The sequence below is a fragment of the Perna viridis genome, chromosome 3 (genome assembly GCF_037379345.1).
Source record: "Perna viridis isolate PV_CMFRI_1.1 ecotype Kerala chromosome 3, ASM3737934v1, whole genome shotgun sequence".
Taxonomy (NCBI): domain Eukaryota; kingdom Metazoa; phylum Mollusca; class Bivalvia; order Mytilida; family Mytilidae; genus Perna; species Perna viridis.
In genome coordinates, this window is record NC_142447.1 from 10608465 (window position 1) to 10629909 (window position 21445).

At 32.7% G+C, this 21445-nt stretch overlaps 2 protein-coding genes across 4 annotated transcripts in view; one reads left to right on the top strand and one right to left on the bottom strand.

Annotated features, from left to right (window-relative positions):
• Positions 1–5661: 5661 nt before the first annotated feature.
• LOC148620975 (exosome complex component CSL4-like) lies at positions 5662–14604 on the bottom strand. 2 transcript variants are annotated; one of them, XM_088574931.1, is made up of 8 exons: positions 14554–14604; positions 13002–13123; positions 11581–11652; positions 10651–10739; positions 9490–9523; positions 7851–7901; positions 7015–7096; positions 5662–5796 (listed from the first exon to the last, which is right to left on the bottom strand). In XM_088574931.1, exons 1-8 carry the CDS (start codon positions 14573–14575, stop codon positions 5681–5683), a joined length of 588 nt encoding a protein of 195 aa, XP_088431057.1. In that variant the 5' UTR covers positions 14576–14604; the 3' UTR covers positions 5662–5680. The 2 variants fall into 2 exon arrangements, with proteins under 2 accessions (XP_088431057.1, XP_088431056.1); XM_088574930.1 differs by lacking the exon at positions 14554–14604 and adding an exon at positions 14335–14381.
• LOC148620976 (protein FRA10AC1 homolog) overlaps positions 14571–21445 on the top strand; it is a 28290-nt gene continuing 21415 nt past the window's right edge. For both annotated transcript variants that reach the window (XM_088574927.1, XM_088574928.1), the window contains exons 1-6: positions 14571–14642; positions 18435–18496; positions 19281–19367; positions 19847–19892; positions 20518–20594; positions 20898–20981. In XM_088574927.1, coding sequence (XP_088431053.1) covers positions 14616–14642; positions 18435–18496; positions 19281–19367; positions 19847–19892; positions 20518–20594; positions 20898–20981 — 383 coding nt within the window. In that variant the 5' untranslated portion in view covers positions 14571–14615. The remainder of the gene's footprint in view (positions 14643–18434; positions 18497–19280; positions 19368–19846; positions 19893–20517; positions 20595–20897; positions 20982–21445) is intronic.

Here is a 21445-nt window from a genome sequence, read left to right on the forward strand (position 1 = left end):
CCCGAGTTTAAATAAAGTTTTAACTGGACTTTGAATTTATGACTGTGGAATAAATTGTTGAAATCTCCACGGCGTCTAAGGTACATAGAACAAAATAAAGAAAATACAGATCACATCCTAAGCCAATGATATTAAGAGTCGGTGTCCGACAGAAATTAGTTTCTTATCTATCCGAGGGACATATACGTGTTGTAAACAAGAGATGACAGTAAATTCTCACAATGACCAAACACACCACGTAAAACACCACCCACCGAGTAAAACTCCGCAAAAACACAGTGAAAACAACAAACAGATATATATATATAAAAACGTCTCAGAATGTGACGACTCTATTCGCTACACTGCTCCATCGGATCAAACAGATACAGGGAAGATATGTAAACGTACAGAAAGGTCTGAAAAATTCTCAACGATGTTAGAACTGTCAAATTTGCGATGCAAATGTTTGGTCGTTCCCTCCGCGGGACTCGAATTCGTACCGCTCGTACCACATGTACTAAGTTACAGCCCTAGATTAATCCTACGAGGAGGAATGACCCGGTCAGCGAAAGCTATATTTTATAGCCTAGCTGGCCGAGTGGTCTAGGGTGCTGGACTTTGTGCAGGCGGTGTTAGTGTTGAACCGGTTTATGCAGCCTTCCTGAGAAGTCAGTCCGAAGGTTTTTGCTGACAAAAAATCATGCCTGACTGACACAATTTGCCACCATGTCAGTCCGTAGTCCAACACAAAATTTGGGATTTTGTTGTATAAGTTATGGAAGGAACTGACAAAAAGTCCGAATGACTAACATAAAATTATTCTTTTCCCAAACTCTCTTTATGGGTACCGAAACCTCACATTTTCTCTGGCTATCCCGTTTCGCTATAATGTAGAAACAAACGAATAAAACTGAAATAAATAGTCATCAAAATTGTTGGCCAATTTTTCAACATACAAAGAAGAATTTGGAAAGAAAGGTCAAAAAGTGCTCGTTGCTGATCATCACTTTTACTGATTATGGGGAATTGATGATTAACACCCTTCTCATTTATCATTATTGACCCTCAAAGTTAATCGCATTATCTGCTGATGTATTGCACTTTATTTTCGGAAGATTGGACCCATCAACATTTATAATAAGCAATCCATTCAATGCCTCATAGTGCAGTGGAAATTAGAAAAAAAGTTTGAAATGATAGTTGGACAGATATACTCTTCCCAAAGAAATTCTACCATCGAGCCGCATACGGTACAGAAAACTGTTATTACTAAACAAAAACTTAAGACTCGTGTCAATCAAAACATTCAATATCTTCACAATTTTACAGAAAACTTTTGACCGTATCATAACACTGCTGTTGAATGTATCACGAAGGAAAATATATTGGACGATGATATCAGTTTTTTCGCACAAGTCGTTATATAAGAGCGAATTACACTAAAACGGTTGAAGATAGGATAATGTTTCATACCTCAAAATGAAGGTTATACATAATACTGATAATTTGGAAAGTACGTAGTTTTATAATATAATTAGTGGAAGTTCATTACGTTAAGGTTTGATGTGATCTTTTGAACAAAAAGTGGTTCAAAGTCTACGAAAATGCCGATGATAAGAGAAAAGAAATAGTAGTCTTATAAAATAGCATATAATCATCATTCTCACTCAAATCCCAATTCATAACTTTCATATTAAAAGTAAATAATAAAGATATACTTACCAACGAATATGCACGTCACAGGTAAGCAAACAATGTTGAACGTATGCTGCTGTTGATCAAAATAATACAAAGTGGTTGTACGGTGTGTATCTGACATACCAGCTCCACACCAGTCAAAACCTACAAAAAGTTATGCCATCACTGTACATAAAATCAATCCCCAATTCTTTCCATAATATGAACCTGGGTTTTTACTAGAGCTACTACAGACTAGAAGCTCTAAAATGCCTGAATCACTCATCTGGCGGATCAAAAATTCCCACATCAGTTCTATGCAGAATACCATAAGGAAATTCATAACATGCTTGGTTCCAATTAGTCCAGTAGTTTCGGCTAGAGGAATTAAAAAAAAATTGCTTACGACGACAACGGACGCCTAGTGATGGCAATAGGTCACCTGAGCTAACAATGAGAGGCGACTTTATAGCTTGAATAAATTATCGGTCATCATACGATTGGTAAAAACCGTGAGCATCGGTGGCCAACATTTTTTTTTATATTATTTGTGTCTGATACGAGTTAATCAGATAACTCAAAATTCAAGTGCATGGCCTGAACGTGATCAATGCAACCGAAAAGATTACATATATTACAACTGAAAATAAAGAAAACAAGATGCAACACAAAAAATAACCTCATTTAGCACAGGAAATAAAAACACAACATAAAAAAAAACTAAACCACTTGTAATATGAACTCATGACATCGGGTGTTCCGGAAGGGTAACAATGATTTAAAACACAGGTTAGACCACAGTTCAGTCAGTGATCGTCCCGTGCGGATTCGGGTGTCAAAAGAATAGCCCCGCACCATCGCTAAGCTTATCGCAAATGGCGACTAAATAGTACTCAGAACCCTGGTTGGAAAACTAGGGCGATCTGCCCACAGAGCAACTGGGTTGTGTGCCCCAGGTGGGGTTACCCCTGGCATGCTACATGCTGGGGTCGTCAGGCCAATGTACGGAAAACCTGACCGCAAACCATCGTAGTGCAGCGTGTTGGGAAGGATGCCACGTTCCTCGAACATAAAAAAACCCTGCTACAGACTTGTGGTATTCGATAGGAGTAGGAACCTTTGCGATCCGCCGCAGGAAGCTAAATTTCCCGACCCTACCCCTCTCCTTATTTCCAGTGGCAATCTTTATCATCCATTTCATGATCATCTCCCGGATATAGCACAGGCCCTTGGGACCAGAATTTTTTTAATTACAAAAAAATATCATTAAATCATTTCATTTCCATATTTGAATTGATATGTCTGTTCATAGACATGTCCGCTTGCTATTTAATGCTGTTTATATTATGCCCAGTTTTTCGTCTCTAACATTATGTAATTAAAAGAAGTCCTGGTCTCAATGACTTGTGGGATATAGCTGAAATATTGCAGCTTGGGTGTTAAACATAAACAACCAATCAATCTATCAGTGATCTATCGAAAAACATCTATTTATGGAACAGAGGGATGAACGGTATATCTCAAAAACTGATGGTTGAGAAAAGGATGACTTTTATATGAGATGGTGCCGAAGTTGTCGGATGACTCTTGGTTAGAGTTACTGCCCTTGAAAGGGGAAAATTACATTTTAGCCAATATAGTGAAAACTTTAATAGACCGTGAAAGCTTTGAATCGATGAAATGACCTTTATGATAAGGCTTAAGTCTTCAGTTGTAGTCAAAGTTGTTCGAAGACTCCTTGTTTAAGTTATGGCCCTTGAAAAGGTGAAAAATGACGTTTTTTTTTCAAAAGTTTTTAGCCTACATTTTGAAAACCATGATGATAGAAAAAAAAATGTTCAATTGATGAAATGGCCTGCACAAGTCTTCATTTTGTTGAAGTTGTAAGACGATTCCTTGTTACTGTTATTCCCCCTGAGAGGCAATTATGAACCAAGTGGAGCGATTCAGGCCCTTAGGAGCCTCTATCTTGTGAATAAAGTTAATAATTCTAAACCCTAAAATTGGAAATACATAAAGATGAAATCAATATAAAATAAACAACTCACCAAAACTGAATTGATATTGCTGCGGGGGTTTTAAGTAATAGTCCAACAACAGAAAATCACTCCATAACTTAATAATGAAAAATCATTAATTTATATCAATCAAAATGGAGCTCATATCAATAGAAAAAAAAAAACAGTTCATCAAAGGCAGCATTTTAGAGTTACTATGCGAAGTGTGAATGACATGGATAGGACATGTACGCTGGTACACCACATTACACGCATCTAGAAAGACAGGCGTATAAACATTTAACAGATTAATATTCCATTGTTATTTATGCACTCATAAATAAATTTAAATCTTCAACATCAATTCACCAATGAAAAAGTTTTTTTTATATTTCCTATGCAGGAAATGGATCCATGATTTCAGATTAGGGGAGGGTGTAATTCAAATTATAGGCCAAGTAAAGCAAAAGCAAGGTCATTTTCGGGAGTAGAATTTGTGAAAATACAATTTTTTTCCGTATTTAATTAGGGGGTATCTGCTCGTTTAAATCGGTGCCTGGGGTTCTTAAAATGTGACTTTTTGTAGAACCAAATAAGAAATAAACAATAGGCGTTCAGGAGCCTGAATCGCTCACCTGGTTATTTTTGTTTTTGTCTTTCAAGGGCAATAACTCGAACAAAGAGCTGTCCGACAATTTTAACTCAATGAAGACTTCGGTAGGGCTTATCATAAGAGTCATTTTCAACAATTGAAAGATTATAGTTTTCAAAATATTGGCTGAAAACTGCTAAAATATGTTTTTGCCTTTCAAGGGCAGTAACAAGGAGTCATCAGACAAGTTTGACCCATAGTCCTTACCATAAGGATCATTTCAGCAGTTGAAAGTTTCATTCTATCCATCATAGTTTTCAAGATATTGGCTGAAAACTATTAGAAAAAACCATCATTTTTCTTTTTTCAAGGGCAATAACTCTTACAAGGAGTCCTCTCACAACTTTGACCAAATACCTGGAGACTTTTCTAGGCCTTATAATAAGAATCATTTCAGCAATAAAAAGAATTAATTAAATGTAAACCTAAAGGTTTTGGAGATATATGAGAAAAACTTCTGACTGACCTCTTTGTCCTATTTTAGTAATAGCAGCCATGTTTTTCCATGGATCAAAAAATCCCTTCATCGGTTCTGAGAAAAAACTCTAAGGAACATTCATACCAAATTTGGTTCCCACTGCTCAGGTAGTGTCAGAGGAAAAGATTTTTGAAAGAAATAACATTAAAAATAGCAAAATAAATGTCAAAAAGGTGCAATAACTCCAACATGGCTTATCAGATTAAAACAAAAAATGGACAACAGATAGATCTCATCATGCTGAACACTTAAACTACTGTCAGAATTTAGCTAAACCTAACTGTTTTGGAGATATATATGCGAAAAACTACTGTCTGACCCCAATATTCTAATTTTAGTAACATAGGCCATGTTTTTCGACAAATCAAAAATCCCCACACCAGTTCTATGCAGGATACCCTGAAGGAACATTCATACCAAGTTTGGTTCCAGTTGGTTAAGTACTATCAGAGGAGAAGAGTTCTGAAAAATTGTTAATGACAACGGACGACGACATACGTCAACGACGATAACGGACACCAAGTGATTGCAATAGCTCACAGTCTTCAGCCAGGTGAGCTGAAAAGTTAACTTTTGACAAATGTTCTGAAATATGTGTCACCTTTAAATGTCAAGGATGTTCTTCTTACCATAGTTTGTTGCATTAACTGAGCACAATAAGTGGCTGTGAAAATTGATGAATTTACATTCCTAAATTACCAATACATTGTTCCAACTTTGCACTAGTGGTAACATAAGGGGCCACCCATGTGTTGAATTTTTCATAAAATGTATTTTGGATAACATTAATGTTCCATTTGCTTGACAATAGTCATTCTGAAAGAATAAGTAACAAAACGCAATTCATGCATCTATTTAAAAAAAAAAATCATATATTGATCAATATATTTTTATTTAGGTATCTGTATATTGAATGTACTGAGATTGTGCCTTGGCCACTTTTCTGTGTTCTATTACTAATGTTTTCGGACATTTCATTTCACACCAGCTGATTGGATCCATGTTAGCACCTGAAAATAAAGAAAGATCTAAAAATAATTGTTATTCATGAACCAATATCTTAGATGTTCCCTTTAAAATCATTATGACCACAAACATATTACCGTAGGTACAAAAACTGACAGATCCATTATAAGGAGATTAGACCAGTACATTGAAAAAGGTGGTCATTTATCAGTTCAAGTAAATGAGAGACTATTCTAACATTAATAAATAGGGTCGTTTAATCATTTGGTATAAAGAATGATTTAAACTAGTACATGTATAATTAAATGAGTTATTTGAAATATCTTAATAATTTGTTTTGAAAGACATGCATATATAGCATTGACTGTGAATATTTGATTCCTTTAAAAACTGTTTTACCAGTCTTTTCAGGTATTGTCACATGGCTATTCTCAACAAAAGAAAATTAAATGGTTTGCAGTGGCAGCTTGATACAACCTAAGATGTCAAACCCTGAATGGTTGGGGCAAGTATGGAAGCACCATTCAAACTAGACAGAGCTTTGAATTTTTATTATGATAAGACATTTGAAACAGGATAAAAGTTTGACCAGAAATGAAATAGTCAGTTTTTGGCTCTTATTCCTAAATGGTTTCAGTCAAAACCTGCAAATCAATCCCAATGTTCCTGTGGGGATGTGGCACCTTGTGGTACAATTTAAAAGCAGTCCATTTCCTTTCATTCTAGTTATCATCCAGAAATCAGAGAAACTTGTTTCTGGCCCTTTGAAGTACCCTGATACTTGCCTGGCTCAAGTCAAAACCCCAAAAATCAATCCCAGACTTCATTTTGTGGTATGGCACCTTGTAGTAAAACTTATACAAGATTCAATTACTTTTACTCAAACTATTTTTATGGACATAAGGAAAATGCCCGTTTAAGACACCCTTTTTGGCCCCTTATTCAAAACTGTTTATGTCATAACCTAAAAATTCATATCCAGTCTTCCTTTTGTAGTTTCAAATCTTGTTATAAAATTTTATAAATATCAACAAACTAATACTAAAATTGTTGACCAAAAAAAGTAGGCAGAGCAATGCAAAAACAATAGTTTTTCCCTTTATTTGATCCAAGAGGGGCCTTCATGCTGGGAAAATTTTGTTGATTATAAAGAAATCACCAGAAAACACTTGACTATGCCACCTTTCTGTTTGGAATTTCTGGATCCCTGACGTTTTACAGATTCTGTGAAGCAGAAGTTGCTTAAAGAAATAAAATAGTACCTGCTTCACTGGTTGCCATGACAACACCCAATTCATTCTCTGCTGTTGTTAATAAATAAGAATGAGCATCACCTAGTGAAAGCTATTATTAGATAAGGAAAAGTACAAAAGAATATGACTTTAAGCCATTGCTCTTACTGCTATTACCTCTTTGTTACACCTGGTAGAATAAAATATCTATGGCTTGCCATCTAAGAAATACATTATGCAGAGAAATTTGGGAAAATAGTAGCACCTTTTGAGCTATATATTGAAGATAAAATATTTAGTTCCATAGAATTAAAATTATAAAAAAAGATTTTGTTTTGAATTGATAAAGTATAGATTTTTTCAATAATATCAAAAGTATGACTATGATCTTTTTGAGAGTTAAATAGCCAATTTTTTTTCACAGTGCAATCCAAACAAATTAATTCCCCTTGAAATAATAATCAGTAAATGAATTTTTAGGTTTTTGTATATAAGAATATTTTTCTTCATTGATGTTGAATGATTTTTATATTAGTACTTACTTTTTTCCAATATGCACCAAAAAGTGTGCTCTTCCATAGACTGTCATATTACATAAACACATTTTCAAATGTGACTCTCTGAATTGAGTTTTGTGAAAAAAATACACAGCAATTATAATTTCAAAAGGGAGATGTCAAATTCCCAAAATACATTGAAATTTCTGGTTTAACAAGATAGAAATAAACAATTTAACATGAAGTCAAACTGGAAAGACAAGGTTTAATCAAATAATACTACATGTATTAGAAATTTCAATTGTTGAGTTACCATTCTTTTACAGCTAAATTATCAATACATTATGTTTAAATACAAATATAGGATACTACTCTAGCAACTATTATGTCCCCTGGTCTAAAACATTTGTACATCTCAATCTGAAAAAAAAGTATTATTCTGCAAGCATAGTGTAATCTCACTTATATGAGTATGTGTTAGGCATAGTAAAACTTTTTGAGCCAATGGAGCAACTCAGCAAGTGTTTCCAGAAAAGCAGATGACCCTTACCCTATTTGTGCACCTGGTCCATACTCCCAATTTTTAGTGGAGTCTAAATTGCTTATTTTTTCTTTAATTTCTCAGTGTATGTTTTTAATTAGTGTTATAAATAGTGTTTAGTCTGTTGTCTAAGCTTTGTCCCCAATCAGTTGACAAGAGCTCCATCAATATTTCATTTGGGGGTCAAATCTGAGCCTAACATTAATAGATTTTGGGTTATCTATCAATATTCCATTTGGGCTTAAAGTTAATTGAGCCTTATATTCATATATTGGATTATCTCATCAATAATCCACTTAGGGGTCAAGTCAGGGGTTAACATAAATAGTATTGGGGTTAACATAATAGACTACGGAATATTTCACCAAGAAGCCCTAATTGTATTCCATTTGGGGGTAAAGTCTGAGCCTAACATTAATGTATTTTGGATTATCTCACTATACAATCTATCAATATTTTATTTGGAGGATAAGTCAGGGGCTAACGTTAATAGATTTGGGATATCTTGCCAAGAACATCTATCAATATTTCATTTTGGGGTGAAGTCTGAGCCTAACATTAATATTTTGGGATATCTTGCCAAGAACATCTATCAATATTTCATTTTGGAGTGAAGTCTGAGCCTAACATTAATATTTTGGGATTATCTCACTAGAAGATTTATCAATATTTCATATGTAGGTTAGGTCAGGGGTTAACCTTAATAGATTTGGGGTATCTTGTAAAGATCTATCGGTATTTCATTTGATTGAAAAGTCTAAGCCTTACATTAATATATTTGGGATTATCTCACTTGAAGATCTATCAATATTTTATTTGGAGGTGAAGACAGGGGCAAATATTAACAAATTTGGGATATCTTACCAAGCAGATCTATCACTATTGCATTTGAAGGTAAAGTCTGAGGCTTATATAAATATATATTTAGGATTATCTCACTTAGAAGATCTATGAATAATCCATTTGGTCATCAGGGGTTAGATTTAGGATTATCTTGGCAAAAAAGATCTATCAATATTCCATTTGGAGATCAAGTCTGGGGTTAACATTAATAGATTTGGGAATATCTCAGGCCAAGGCAACTAAACAAATCAGTTCACATGTTCACCCCTGAAGTGAGCCCCAGAGAGGTGTTGTTAGACTTTATATTGTGAATACCCCAGGAAAGAAATATTGAAGATGTCTTTAAGATTTTTTGAAAACAACAAAAATCATGTCACATAAGAAATATTAATATACATCACAATGGAAGATTCCAATTAATTACTGCTTTCTATATGTATATTACGCATTATTTGGTTACCAAATTAGAACTATTAGGCTCTTACTTAGATATTAATACACATATAAAATTTGAAAGACTGATACTTTTGTCTAGTTTGGTGTTAATGAAGCATTGCAACTAGACAATGAAGACCTGTTTTCTTTGGGAGGTGATTGGAATTTTTAGTAGCTAATGATTAATACCTTGTCTTTTTCTGTTGCTCTTACATCTTCTTTTCTAAAAAAAAAAAAAAACAAAAAAAAGATTAATTGAAATCAACAAAAAGTGCAACGCTCATAAAGTGTACATATGTAAATCAATGATGTGTATGAGCATATCTGAAGCAGATATTAGACCTTATTGTCAAGAAATCATTTCAAAAATTGTGTGAATGGACAAGATATAATTTATTTCAACAAGCATCAACAAGACTGTATGGTTAAACGTGATCTTTTTTGTATATCAATAAATAATTGATAAGGTATACATTTTGAAAATCCTTGATATATGATATGGTAATAGATTTTGCAGCTGCTCACCCCTATCTGAAACTATATGAACTAAAAACCGACGCCATTTTGGATCAGTGTGGAATTTGTAATGGAGATGGTTCTAAAATTCAGTTCAATATTATGAAAGCATCTAAGAGTAATCAAGGGAACCAAGATTCTAGCGGAAATAAAAACAATGTAATCCAGGGACAAAGACCAAACATGGAAAACAGACATACACAACAAAGAACATAAACTACCGTAAAAAATAATACATACAAAGTAACAAAAGTAAATGAGCAACCTGGGCTCGGGTAAAATATAATTGTTTTGAAATCAAAGGGTCCTAGTTAAAAAAATTCTGCAAAAAATGTTAAGTAACTTTCTCTTAAAGTCAAAACTCAATTCAACATCTACAAGCATCTTGAAAAAAAGGACAGAAAAGTATGGAAAACTCTTTGTTGTGAAGTAACAAAGGGGAAAAGGACAGAAAAGTATGAAAAACTCTTTGTTGTGAAGTGACAAAGGGAAAAAAGTACAAAAAAGTATGGAAAACTATTTGTTGTGAAGTGACAAAGGGAAAAAACTAGATGCCCAAGCCACTATAGAGTCACAGAAAATACTGGTCATTTTGGGAGCCCTTACTTGAACTGAAATACCATAAGGGCGATTATTTTGTTCAAAACACTTATAGTTTCAATGATGCATGGGTGGATTTTACCAAAAGTTGTACATTTAAAATTAGACAAAAGTTCTATTGTAGAACAGAAGATCTCATTGAATCATTAAAACTTACAGTAGATTTTATAACTTTTTGTGAAATTGATTGCTGGCATTTACAGCCTGCTGAAAACTTCTGAAATTCTAACTTACCTTAACTGTCCTCTAAAAGGTTCTCTTAAAGCAACTTTACCAACATTGAGTATAAGACATTTACAGAATCTGGGATTTACATTTGTTATCTGAAATACACAAAAAAAAAGGACATTTGTACTTGTATGCTCTGTATTTGTTTTCTCAAAAGCAGCATACATTTTGTTGTATTATGTCTCTTAATTGATTGTATTGGTAGTTAAATGAGATTTGTTATCCATGACCATCTAATCAAATACATTTTAATTTATTACCCTAGTGTAAAAGAATAAAGAAACTACATTGTATTAGTATGTGGCTTAAAATATTAGGCTTTGCCAAGCATTTCCCTAGTCAGAGCTCAGTTCATTAACTGACTGATACAATCTACAACATAAACATTTTCACCTACATATAAAATACCCAAATTGAAAATTTAAAATATACACTGATATTTGAATTAAAATATGTAGATTTATTTTAAGTAATAATATGCATGAAAGAGGAATTACATCTGTGTTAGTCAATATATGTGTGTGTTTGGGTGGACTGAATAGAGGTATTTGTATATTATAAGAAAATCATCTTAAAATATTTGATAAGGAATCAAATATTTTATATATACTCATATGGAAAATATCTTCACTGCAGAATGAAAACTTAAATTTATTTCTGAATGGGTTTGATTAGTATACTGAACCCATTCATTTCACTAATGTTTCTTGACAGACCATTATCTGCTCAAATATGCACACGTGTGTGCTAAACTATCAGTATGGAAGGAAATATAGAATATTCCATGTCATTTTTCATATCACATGAATTAGTACATCCACCACCATTGATATCAGCACAGGTCCTAGGGTTGATATTCTACCTAGGATTATTAAAGAAATATGAAAATATATTATAACAGGCCATATTACATGTATCTAATGTAAAGAAACCTACTCTGGCAGTCACTATAGCATCTACAGTTGGTACAACATTCTGTTCAATATCTGTTTTTACTTCAATCAAAACCTGTAACAATATACATTTGTATACATAAACCAATGCTCACCAATTTGATACCCCCTCACTTGCAATTTGATCATATGCACCTTTCAACTTCCAGATTGATTTGAATTAAAATCTTAAATAAGAAATGCACAATGAGAACATGCAATAAAGAATCTGGGAAAACTACACTAAATTCAGTTCAGTTGTAAAGGAGGAGTAACAAATAAGAGATGGGACCCCCATGTTCCCATATTCTGATGACAAATTCCATGTTTTGCTGTGGAACCCCTAGATTGATTCAAATCAAATCTAAAATAGGAGGTGCACAATGGGAGTATGTAATTAAGATTCTGTGAAAATTTCATATAATTCAATTCAGAAGTACAGGAAAAGTAAAATATAAGAGATGAGTCTCCCTAATCCCCATACATGTATTAACAAATGATGCCCATGTAAAAACACTAAATAATTTGGATAAAATTTTACAATAGGAATGTGTTAAAGAACATGTAATAAACATTCTGTGAAAGTTTCATTCAATTGCATTCAGTGGTATAGGAGGAGTAACTGATAAGAGATGGGTCCCCCTTGTCATTGTATTAGCAAGTGTAACGATAGGAAGGAATTAACGGACAGCCCTATCACCATTATATAAATGCGTATGTATAAAAACATAACCTTATCAAATGTTCATTCATCATTAGTCTATATATACTGGTATATATATATACATATATATATATATACTTTGGTTGCTCGTAATCCATTAATTTATTACACAAGGATAATTAAGCAAATCCAAAAACTTACATTACAATGAAGAATTCATGTTCATCAACTATCAAAATACAGAAAAGATATAGTGATGAATGTATATGGTGAAAAACCAAGATGAAAATGTCAACTCAAGGCCACCCATGGATCTTAAATGAACAATGAGGACACCCTCACACCACTAGGCAGGCTGCATGTTGCCCCAAAACACCATAATACAGTGAAATAGTTGCCTCTATATAGTGATATACTCCACCTTTCTTTTTAAGTTACTATCTATAGTGTATAAAGTAAAGATAATGATAATCAAAACAAATTTAATCTGCGACCTTAGATGTACTTAGAGCCCTATTTCAGTCTGACAGTGAGTTAGTCTGATCTTTACTAGTTTCCTATTTAACAAAAACAAAATGTTTAACTTTTTAAACCTTACATCTTAAAGCTTTGTTAAGTTATGAAGAAAAATAAATCCTGGTTGATGTAAAACTTATAAGTATAGTTATTAAAAAAAAATCACTATAGTCAACTTCATTCTTACAGGGTTACACCTGCCTCATATTAAGTAACTGCCATCACTGACAGAAGTGTAATTTCACCTGCCCATTCTCATTTTTGTCTGTTTTTAGATAACCAGCTAAGCTTGAGTAAATAAATCCATTTCTCTGATAAGTACCATTGCCACCAGATGTCCCGCTATCTACATGACAAATCCTCTGTCCTAATAAAAAAAAACAACAACACATTCATCAATACTCTACATACAAATATATTTGTACAGTAAAGTTGAAACAGTTACCAGCACTGTCACTGGAAAAACTAAGCAGAGAGCAGTTTATTTTAAGACCATAAGACAACTTGACCCATATTTCAGAGCTACAAAAAAAATGTGTCAAATCGGTAAGTGAATAAACAATATAAAACAAAGACCACTTCCCAAATTTAAAATCTTCATAACTTTGTTATACCAAAACAAATTATGGACCTGTGAAGAGTATTCAAAGGATAAATTAATTCATACTTTTGGTATAAATTTTCATTTCTGTGATTTATACACTAATATATAAGTCTATATTTAAATTTAAGTCAATAATTCATGCAGAATTTTGTCAAATAGTCTTCAAAAGTGTATGACAGGACACCCTACATGTACCTGCGTTGTAGTAAGTAGTGAGATTTGAATAGCCAGTTAATTGACTTGGCCCTCTAGGGTTGGATTTGCCCAAATTTCCTCTGACCCTGCAACTCTCCTCTTTGCCTAATCTCGTCTCACGCTGCTTCAAATGTATTACAATTCAAAATGTCAACAAAGTAGGGTCTCTCATGAAAAATGATCAAAACTTCAATAAAAAATGTAATTTTAGTAGCATATATGGTATCGGTATCTTGGAAAATGATTCCGGAATCAAACTAGATAGGTGTGACGTGCAGGATTTTAACTTGAAAGTTGTTAGAAGCGGTTGAAGGGTGGTACTCCGCAGTACTGCTGAATCGCCAACTTTTTGTATGGCACATCATTCTGACCCCGACATATCAATATCCAAATAAAAAAGAGGAGGGTTGCAGGGAAAGAGGAAATCCTTGATCATGGCATAGTATAATTTTGTGAGTCAAATCATGCTCCCCCATTACAAGTGCATATCTAAATAACTGAATATTTATGTACGCCCATTACTTTCAATTTTAAGAACCAAAAGAATTTTTCAATTATCTTAAAAAATGATTAAGTTATGACAATATTAAAGTTTATACGCCATGCATTAGACGCTCTGTGTGGATTTTTTGCTAAACAAGAATATTTCACAGTTAAGAGATGCTAAAAGCTCTCCCACACATCAATCATTGATGAACTTTTAAGCTTCTGTGTAAAAACAAAACCAGTCTCAAGAAGACCTAGGTTTTAATAAAGTTTCGAATAAATTATATTTAAACCTGGAACACAAATCCTGGGCGCAGCCATCATGGATTAGTTTATCAAGGCAAAGGGGTATTTAATGAATTGAAAATCTCAAATACCGCAATTTGATTATGTAATTATTAAATATATATCGTTTGAACACAATATTTCATATCCTTAACCTTTTATTAATGATTAGAAATTATCTTTTGCATATGTAATATAAATCGGATGATAGACGTAAGGCATTATACCGTAAGTATGAAAATAGGTCATTTCCAAAGAATATCCTGTTCTACTTTCAGTTTCACTTTCGATGGAGCGTACACTAAATTTAGCTGAGGTATCTAATTAAGTTATTTATTCAAGACTTAGATTTGAAGTTTGATTAACATATAAGGACAATGTACCAACATTATTAGTAAAATTCAACGGGTTTTGTAATTGATTAACCATACGTTTGATTGTATTGACACTATGACGGACATACATGTAATCCCTTTTGGGATTCGGCGCTGGAGATATTTTTTGTTTTGACCACCACCGTTGCTCAAAACAAAACAAAAATAAATCTCCAGCGCCGAATCTCAAAAGGGATTAACATACATGTATTTTCATTAATAATATTATGGTGTAAGTGTAGTGGAATACACAACTGGTGTCTATAGAAGAAAGTTATGTGTAGCATATAGTTTGCAACAAAACTTGTCAAAGACATTTGTCACCTAAGTACCACTCCAGCTAAGAATCATGCAAGATGAGATACATGGTTGGAAAGCCCACACATTTTTATTTTTGATATTTTGTTTAAAATGCTTTAGTAAACAGAAAATTAATATTTAGTTTTACATATAACCCGTAATCATAGGAGATAAAAATTATATAGAATACACTGTAGATTTCAAAATTAAGGGAGACTTGGTAAGTGACACTAAAATACAATAGAATCTACTGGATTTTCAATGTTGATTATCTCCTGAGAGCAGACAGATTGGAATGAATAATTACACATTTCATAATATACACCCATAAAACAACTTAATTACAAAAATAAAAATATGTAGCTTTTTTTTTGGGGTGTATCACATTTTTCAGATTTTGCATGATTCTTACAAAGGCAGGTACTTAAGTCATGAAGAGTGCCTATGTGCTTAGGTTTATCCACTTAAGAGGTAGATACAATATATGATACATTTTAAATTGATTCATAGAGTTGATGAATATGTTCTCATTAGCGGATTTGAGTTCTACTAGAAATCCAAAGGAACCCTACAACGTTTACATTCCATCTCTGTAAGAATTGTGGATCAATGGAACAGTTAATCCGATTCTACAGTAACTGTGAAATCAGTGAATTCATTTGAATCAGCATTTAATGATGAGGATTGGAATCCTAACATTTATTTGTTCAGGTTTGGGTGCACACCCATATATGTTTTTCTAGTTTTAAGTACTTGTATTAATTATATATGCATGGAGAAAAATCACCAGTATACCTTAAACAATGAGGAGTCTGTAGAAGCCTAAGGCTTATCCAATGGCCTAGAGATACAGATAATCCATGATAATTATGATATCTATGTTTTTTAATTCTTTTATACTCATATAAAGATTTTGTTCTGAATTTCCATATTTCTAAATGTTTCTAGATTTTTTAGGGATTGAGATGAGGATATATAATCCTTCTCATTTAGATCCTTGTTGAAAAAAGAAAAGTTCACTAGTCAGAACTGTCCTATGCTTTTTTGACATCATTACCTAAGTAAATTTGCATACAAACAGAGGGAGAAAGTTCAGAGCATTGAGACAAATAGAAAGAGATTTAGTAAATTGTGGTTAAACACTTGGGAAGAATTAAATTAAGTGTTTTACCCGTTTAATTCCAGTGGCAGATCCAGACGGGGTGCAGGGGGTTAGCACTCCCTTTTTAATGGAAAATTTGTCATTTTCATGTGTAAAATTGACAAAAAATTGGCAAATGTCCCAGCACCCCCTATTTCTGAGGAACCTTGGCTGGCATCACTTCTTCTCAAAGTGTCTGGATCTAATCCAGAAGTCTGATATTCACATAAAGTACACATGTAACTCTGCTGCATTACAGTGTTTTCATACATACATGAATTAGAGGAAGTAATTCAGCACGTGCTGTACATGTTTTTTTTTTTTTTTTTTTTATTAATTTCACATGCCAGTTGAAAACATATGCAAAGATCATAATTAAAGTTTACATTTCTCAGAATGTGGGTTAAGTCTCATGCACACATTGACTTGAAACTTTAAATTTCAGACTCTGCATATCGTAACCAAATTTCTTCCAAATTGCAGCATTTTGAAGTATTGGTGGGGAAAATAAGTTATCGTGAAACCTCAAAATTTAGAGCAGGCATACTAGTTTCAACCTAAAAACCAAATTTAATTCAAATTGCACAATTTTGAAATTTTAGTAGGAAAAATCGGTTGCAGTGGCTATGGGCATCATATCTTTTCCGGTATTTTGGAATAGTATTGTTCAGCTTGCCAAAATTTACCACTGTTCCAAATTCTGAGTACCTAACCACCTAGGTTCCCAAGATATTGAAATGTTACAGATGTAAAAGTATTTTGGATTCATGCACTTCTCTCAATCTGTACATAAGAAGTTAATTTAGAGGGAAAGACTTCTGGCTTTAGCCTTATGAAATTCAACATGTTATTCATTCATATAAAGAAGTCTAGCTGTTGACACTACATTGTAATTCTTCTTGTGCATCTCAGTTTAATCACTTCAGTCAGAATCATTAAAAACAAATTTCTGTACATATGTGTTTATCTGAAGTTTGAATTATGTATATAGAAGTAACTCCTCCTTTGTGCTGCAATCAGTTATAGAAATATCTACAAGGTACTAATTTGACTAATTAATCTGTAGCAGTAGCAACCAAGATATCTGGAAACTGTTCATTAGCAGGGTGCCTAGTTTTGAGATGACAGAAACATGATTTAATTTTTGCTAAAAGATTAATATATTTTAGGAAAAATTATGGTAAAATTTAATGCAGTTGTAATTTGGGTATTTCAGAACAGGTTTCTATCAAGTTAACACTTTGTAAGTGCCAAAACTGCAACTAAACTATTATGAAAATGATATTGATTTTATAATTATAGGTTTCATAATGAGTGAAAGTTCAATATTGCAAAATAAATATTAACTCGAGTTACTTTATTTCAACATCATAACAAACGATCCTTGGCAAGTTTGTTATGATGTCGAAATTAAAAAGAGTTGATATTTTGTGATGTTCAACCTTCACAAATTTTTAAACCCTTTTCTCTCTGATTTCTTCAGAATATTTTGGCTGCTTGACATTCTGTCATGGTGAAAAATTCAAGCGATTGTCTGTTTATGATGCCACAAATAGTGTCTGAGGAGAACAACATTTGAAACATCATAATGTGCATTCGACCAATCAGGTTTTATAGGAAATAATACATAATCACACAACAACCAATTGCAATGATGCATTTTATATGGCTAATTTATAACCCATCATCCATGGTGTGATATCACAAACACCTAGCTGTCCAAGAAGTAGTTAAAACAACCAAATTATAGAATAAAGAAATTATAAACAAGGAAGACAGATTTATAATAAATTACCATTAGTCTTTGATGATAAAGTTTGTTGAGAAAAATTGATGCAAAAATATGGGTGCTAACACTGCCATGATTATGAACTTGCTAACAAGCCAAAATTATTGTGAGCAAAGGTCAAAAGATTGCTCAGAATTAAATGCCAACTGCTGAAATCAGCTCAACTGATAAAAATTCATCTAACAAAATATATAAACCTATTGGAGACCATCAGTTGAACTGAGAGCAGAGGCAATTCAGGACTAAAAGCACAAGTCATTGTAGAAAAAAAAACAGTTATCAAATCTTCTACTGAATATGTCATGTTTATTGTTTGCTGTATGGAGGTCAAAACAAAAAAAATGTAACAGGGAGTCATCATCTCATTTTACTAATTACACATGCATGATCAGAATGTCTATTGTGGTTTGTCCTCTAAAATTGAGTTTGTCCATTTTTGTTAAAATTTGTTGCATTTTTGTAAATACTAAGGAGGTCTAATCTGAAAAATGGTAATTTTTTTAGATACACCAAGGTGGAGGTTATGGGTCAGAATTTGAGACAGATTCTGAAGCTGAGAGGATAAGGTATGTTCTTGATGAAACTTATCAAGTCTAGAAAATCCCATGTATATTATATGTTACTTATAGTGATACTTATGTCATTTGATACATTAGATATTGATCATGGGGTTAAAATTTCATAGCGAAACTTTGACCCCCCCCGTATAATATTTTAATCCTCACAGATATTTTGAACCCCCTAATGCAAGTTGAATGAAAAAAGGGGTTAAATTATCACAACAGAGGGGCTAAAATATCACAGCAGGGGGGAAATGTAATGGGGTAAACCAGGGCGGATCCAGGATTTTTTAGATTGGGGGGGGGGGGGTGCACACTTAAAATTTAGCGCAGCGGAGCGAGGCATAAATTTTTTTTGAGGTTAATATTTTGGCATATTCTTCTAGAGCGGGTGCAATCTTTTGCAGTACAATTAGCAAGAAATTAACGTTTCAACTCAACCTAAAACGCCTAAATCTACCCTTGACAACCCATGCTTTGCAAATATTAGGGGGCACACACCCACCATGCCCCTGCCTGAATCCGCCCCTGGTAAAATATAACAGGGAGGTTAAAATATTGAAGCTGGGGTGAAAATGTCATTAAGGGGGGTTAATTTATTGGACCAAGTGGTTGAAATATTGCAGTAAAGGGTTAATTTATGGCATGGGGGGTAGGGTGGGGTACAATATTATAACAGGGACGTTAAAATATTGCAGTAGGGGGTAGAATATATGATATTTATAACCCCAGGGTCAATATTTTGCAGCGGTTAAAATATTATATGACACCATCATTGTTTTTTATATAGAGAAACAAGAAATGATCTGATTCCTACAAAAAAGAAAACAGCAGAAAAGATAGTTAACAAAAGACATTTAGAAGAGGAATATAGCAAGTAAGTATATTGTTTGTTTAATTATTTCATTAGTATTGCTGTTATTAAAGTAAAAATGATCAAGAAATATGATCACTAAAAATGATGAATTTAAATTTTTAACTTTCAAGAAGTCTTACCTGAATAAATAACACAACCTGCACCACTAACAAAGTGGTTATAAGATAAACCATTGTAAATCATTCTAACAAAAAAAAAAGACAAGATTTGAAAAAGAAATGATATATATATATATATATATATATTTATATAGTTCATTTAGCAAAAGTAATCATTGTAATATTTATAATTGTGATAAAGAAAGTGTTGAATCCTCATTAACTTTAAGTTGATCACATGAAATTTATACAAGTAAAAATTGAAGCCATAATCACATTTTGTTTGTTGGTCATAGGACCTTGTATATTTTTTATTTTTAAAAATTTCGTAACCAGTCTGTTATTGTATATTTCTCAGTATAATGTCTTTTTTATCTACAGGGAAGAATGGAAGAACCAGAGATTTCACATGTTGAGTATGGATGCTGTATCCTTGTTTAAATTGTCACTTCAGACTTAAAACCGGAAGCCAAAAATACAAAAAAAACATGAAAATACACTCTCACAATGAAACACTTTCTGTTCCTTTTCATTTTGGATCTAAATGTATTTTTTTTAGTACTAAATTTTTTTTCTTATTTTTATCCTATTTTTCAAATTGGTGATGTAGTGGAGAGCAAGGAATGAAGTATAGTGTAGGTCTGAGATTCTAGACCTCCTATTTCTGACCTTAGAAATTTTGTAATTTCAGTCACCTATATTTGTATATCCTTGATTTTTAACCCTATTCATTGACAATTCATTGTTGACTCATTACTTTAATAAAGTAAACCATTGATTTTTAATTTGGAAAAATTCAGGACCCGCCACTCTTGAAAGTAAATTTGAATCCTTGAAGATATATAACTGATACATATTTGAATAGAAAATTCCATCGATTTCCCAATTCTTTATAAATGTACTGTCGTCAACTTAAACAATCTTTCATCCTTACCAAAAACTCTGGATAAGGATTTGCTATGTAATAGGCTTCCAGACTTTATTCATTTTAATATACAAATGTATACATGCTGTATTTTTTTCTTAAGAACATTTCCTTGACATTATATTAGTTTGCACGTCACAAGAAGTTCATCAATGACTACATACTATATTATGGAGGATCAAAGTCTGACTTCAAAAGAGATGGGTTGGTTTAAAAATATAGCGACATAAGTTGATAAGATCCATCCTTCTTTCATTAAAATAAGGAGTCACAAAGCATTTGTAAAGCATATTACAAATAAAATGAATTCCAAATTATATCCATCATGGACAAAACATAGATAGGAATACCAAAAAAGACAACTTAAGCAAAACAAGTCTGTGAAGAGAACTACGGTAAAACATACATGCAGAAATGAGCATAAAAAAATCCACTAATAATTGTATCTTTGAGAAGTAATGTTATGATATATTTACTTTGTAGATGAATTTGATAATTTTTGTTTAGTTCTAGGGATAAAAGAGACATCGACATCATCAAAGAAAACCACAGGTTTTTATGGAATGAAGAAGATGAATCTGAGGAGACATGGTAACCTCATTTTCCAAATTATACACATACTCTAGGCCTACATATTATATTTAGGACTTGATTGATGTATAAAAGCATGTTTTATAGGAATGTATGACCACTTATCCATTCGTGAGACTGTATTTTTGTATGAATTAGAAATTCCTAGATTACAGTGTCCAAAATTGTGAGAAGCTGATGTACAGGGTGGTTTTACCAGGTGGATAATATAATTTGGGACATTTAGAATCTGTACTTGAATTAGAGATTTTTTGGCTTGTTTGATTTTTTACGTTTTTTTAAACTTAAATTAAATGCTATTTACATTTGTGTATACATGTAAACATGAAGTATTCATGATCAATACATTAAGGTCTCTATTTTTACAAGAAAAATAAATAACCATGGCTGAAAGTAAGGTTATGGGACTAAGATTGTTACAGATGAATGAACGAAAAAAATGCAGTGATATTTGATTTATATAT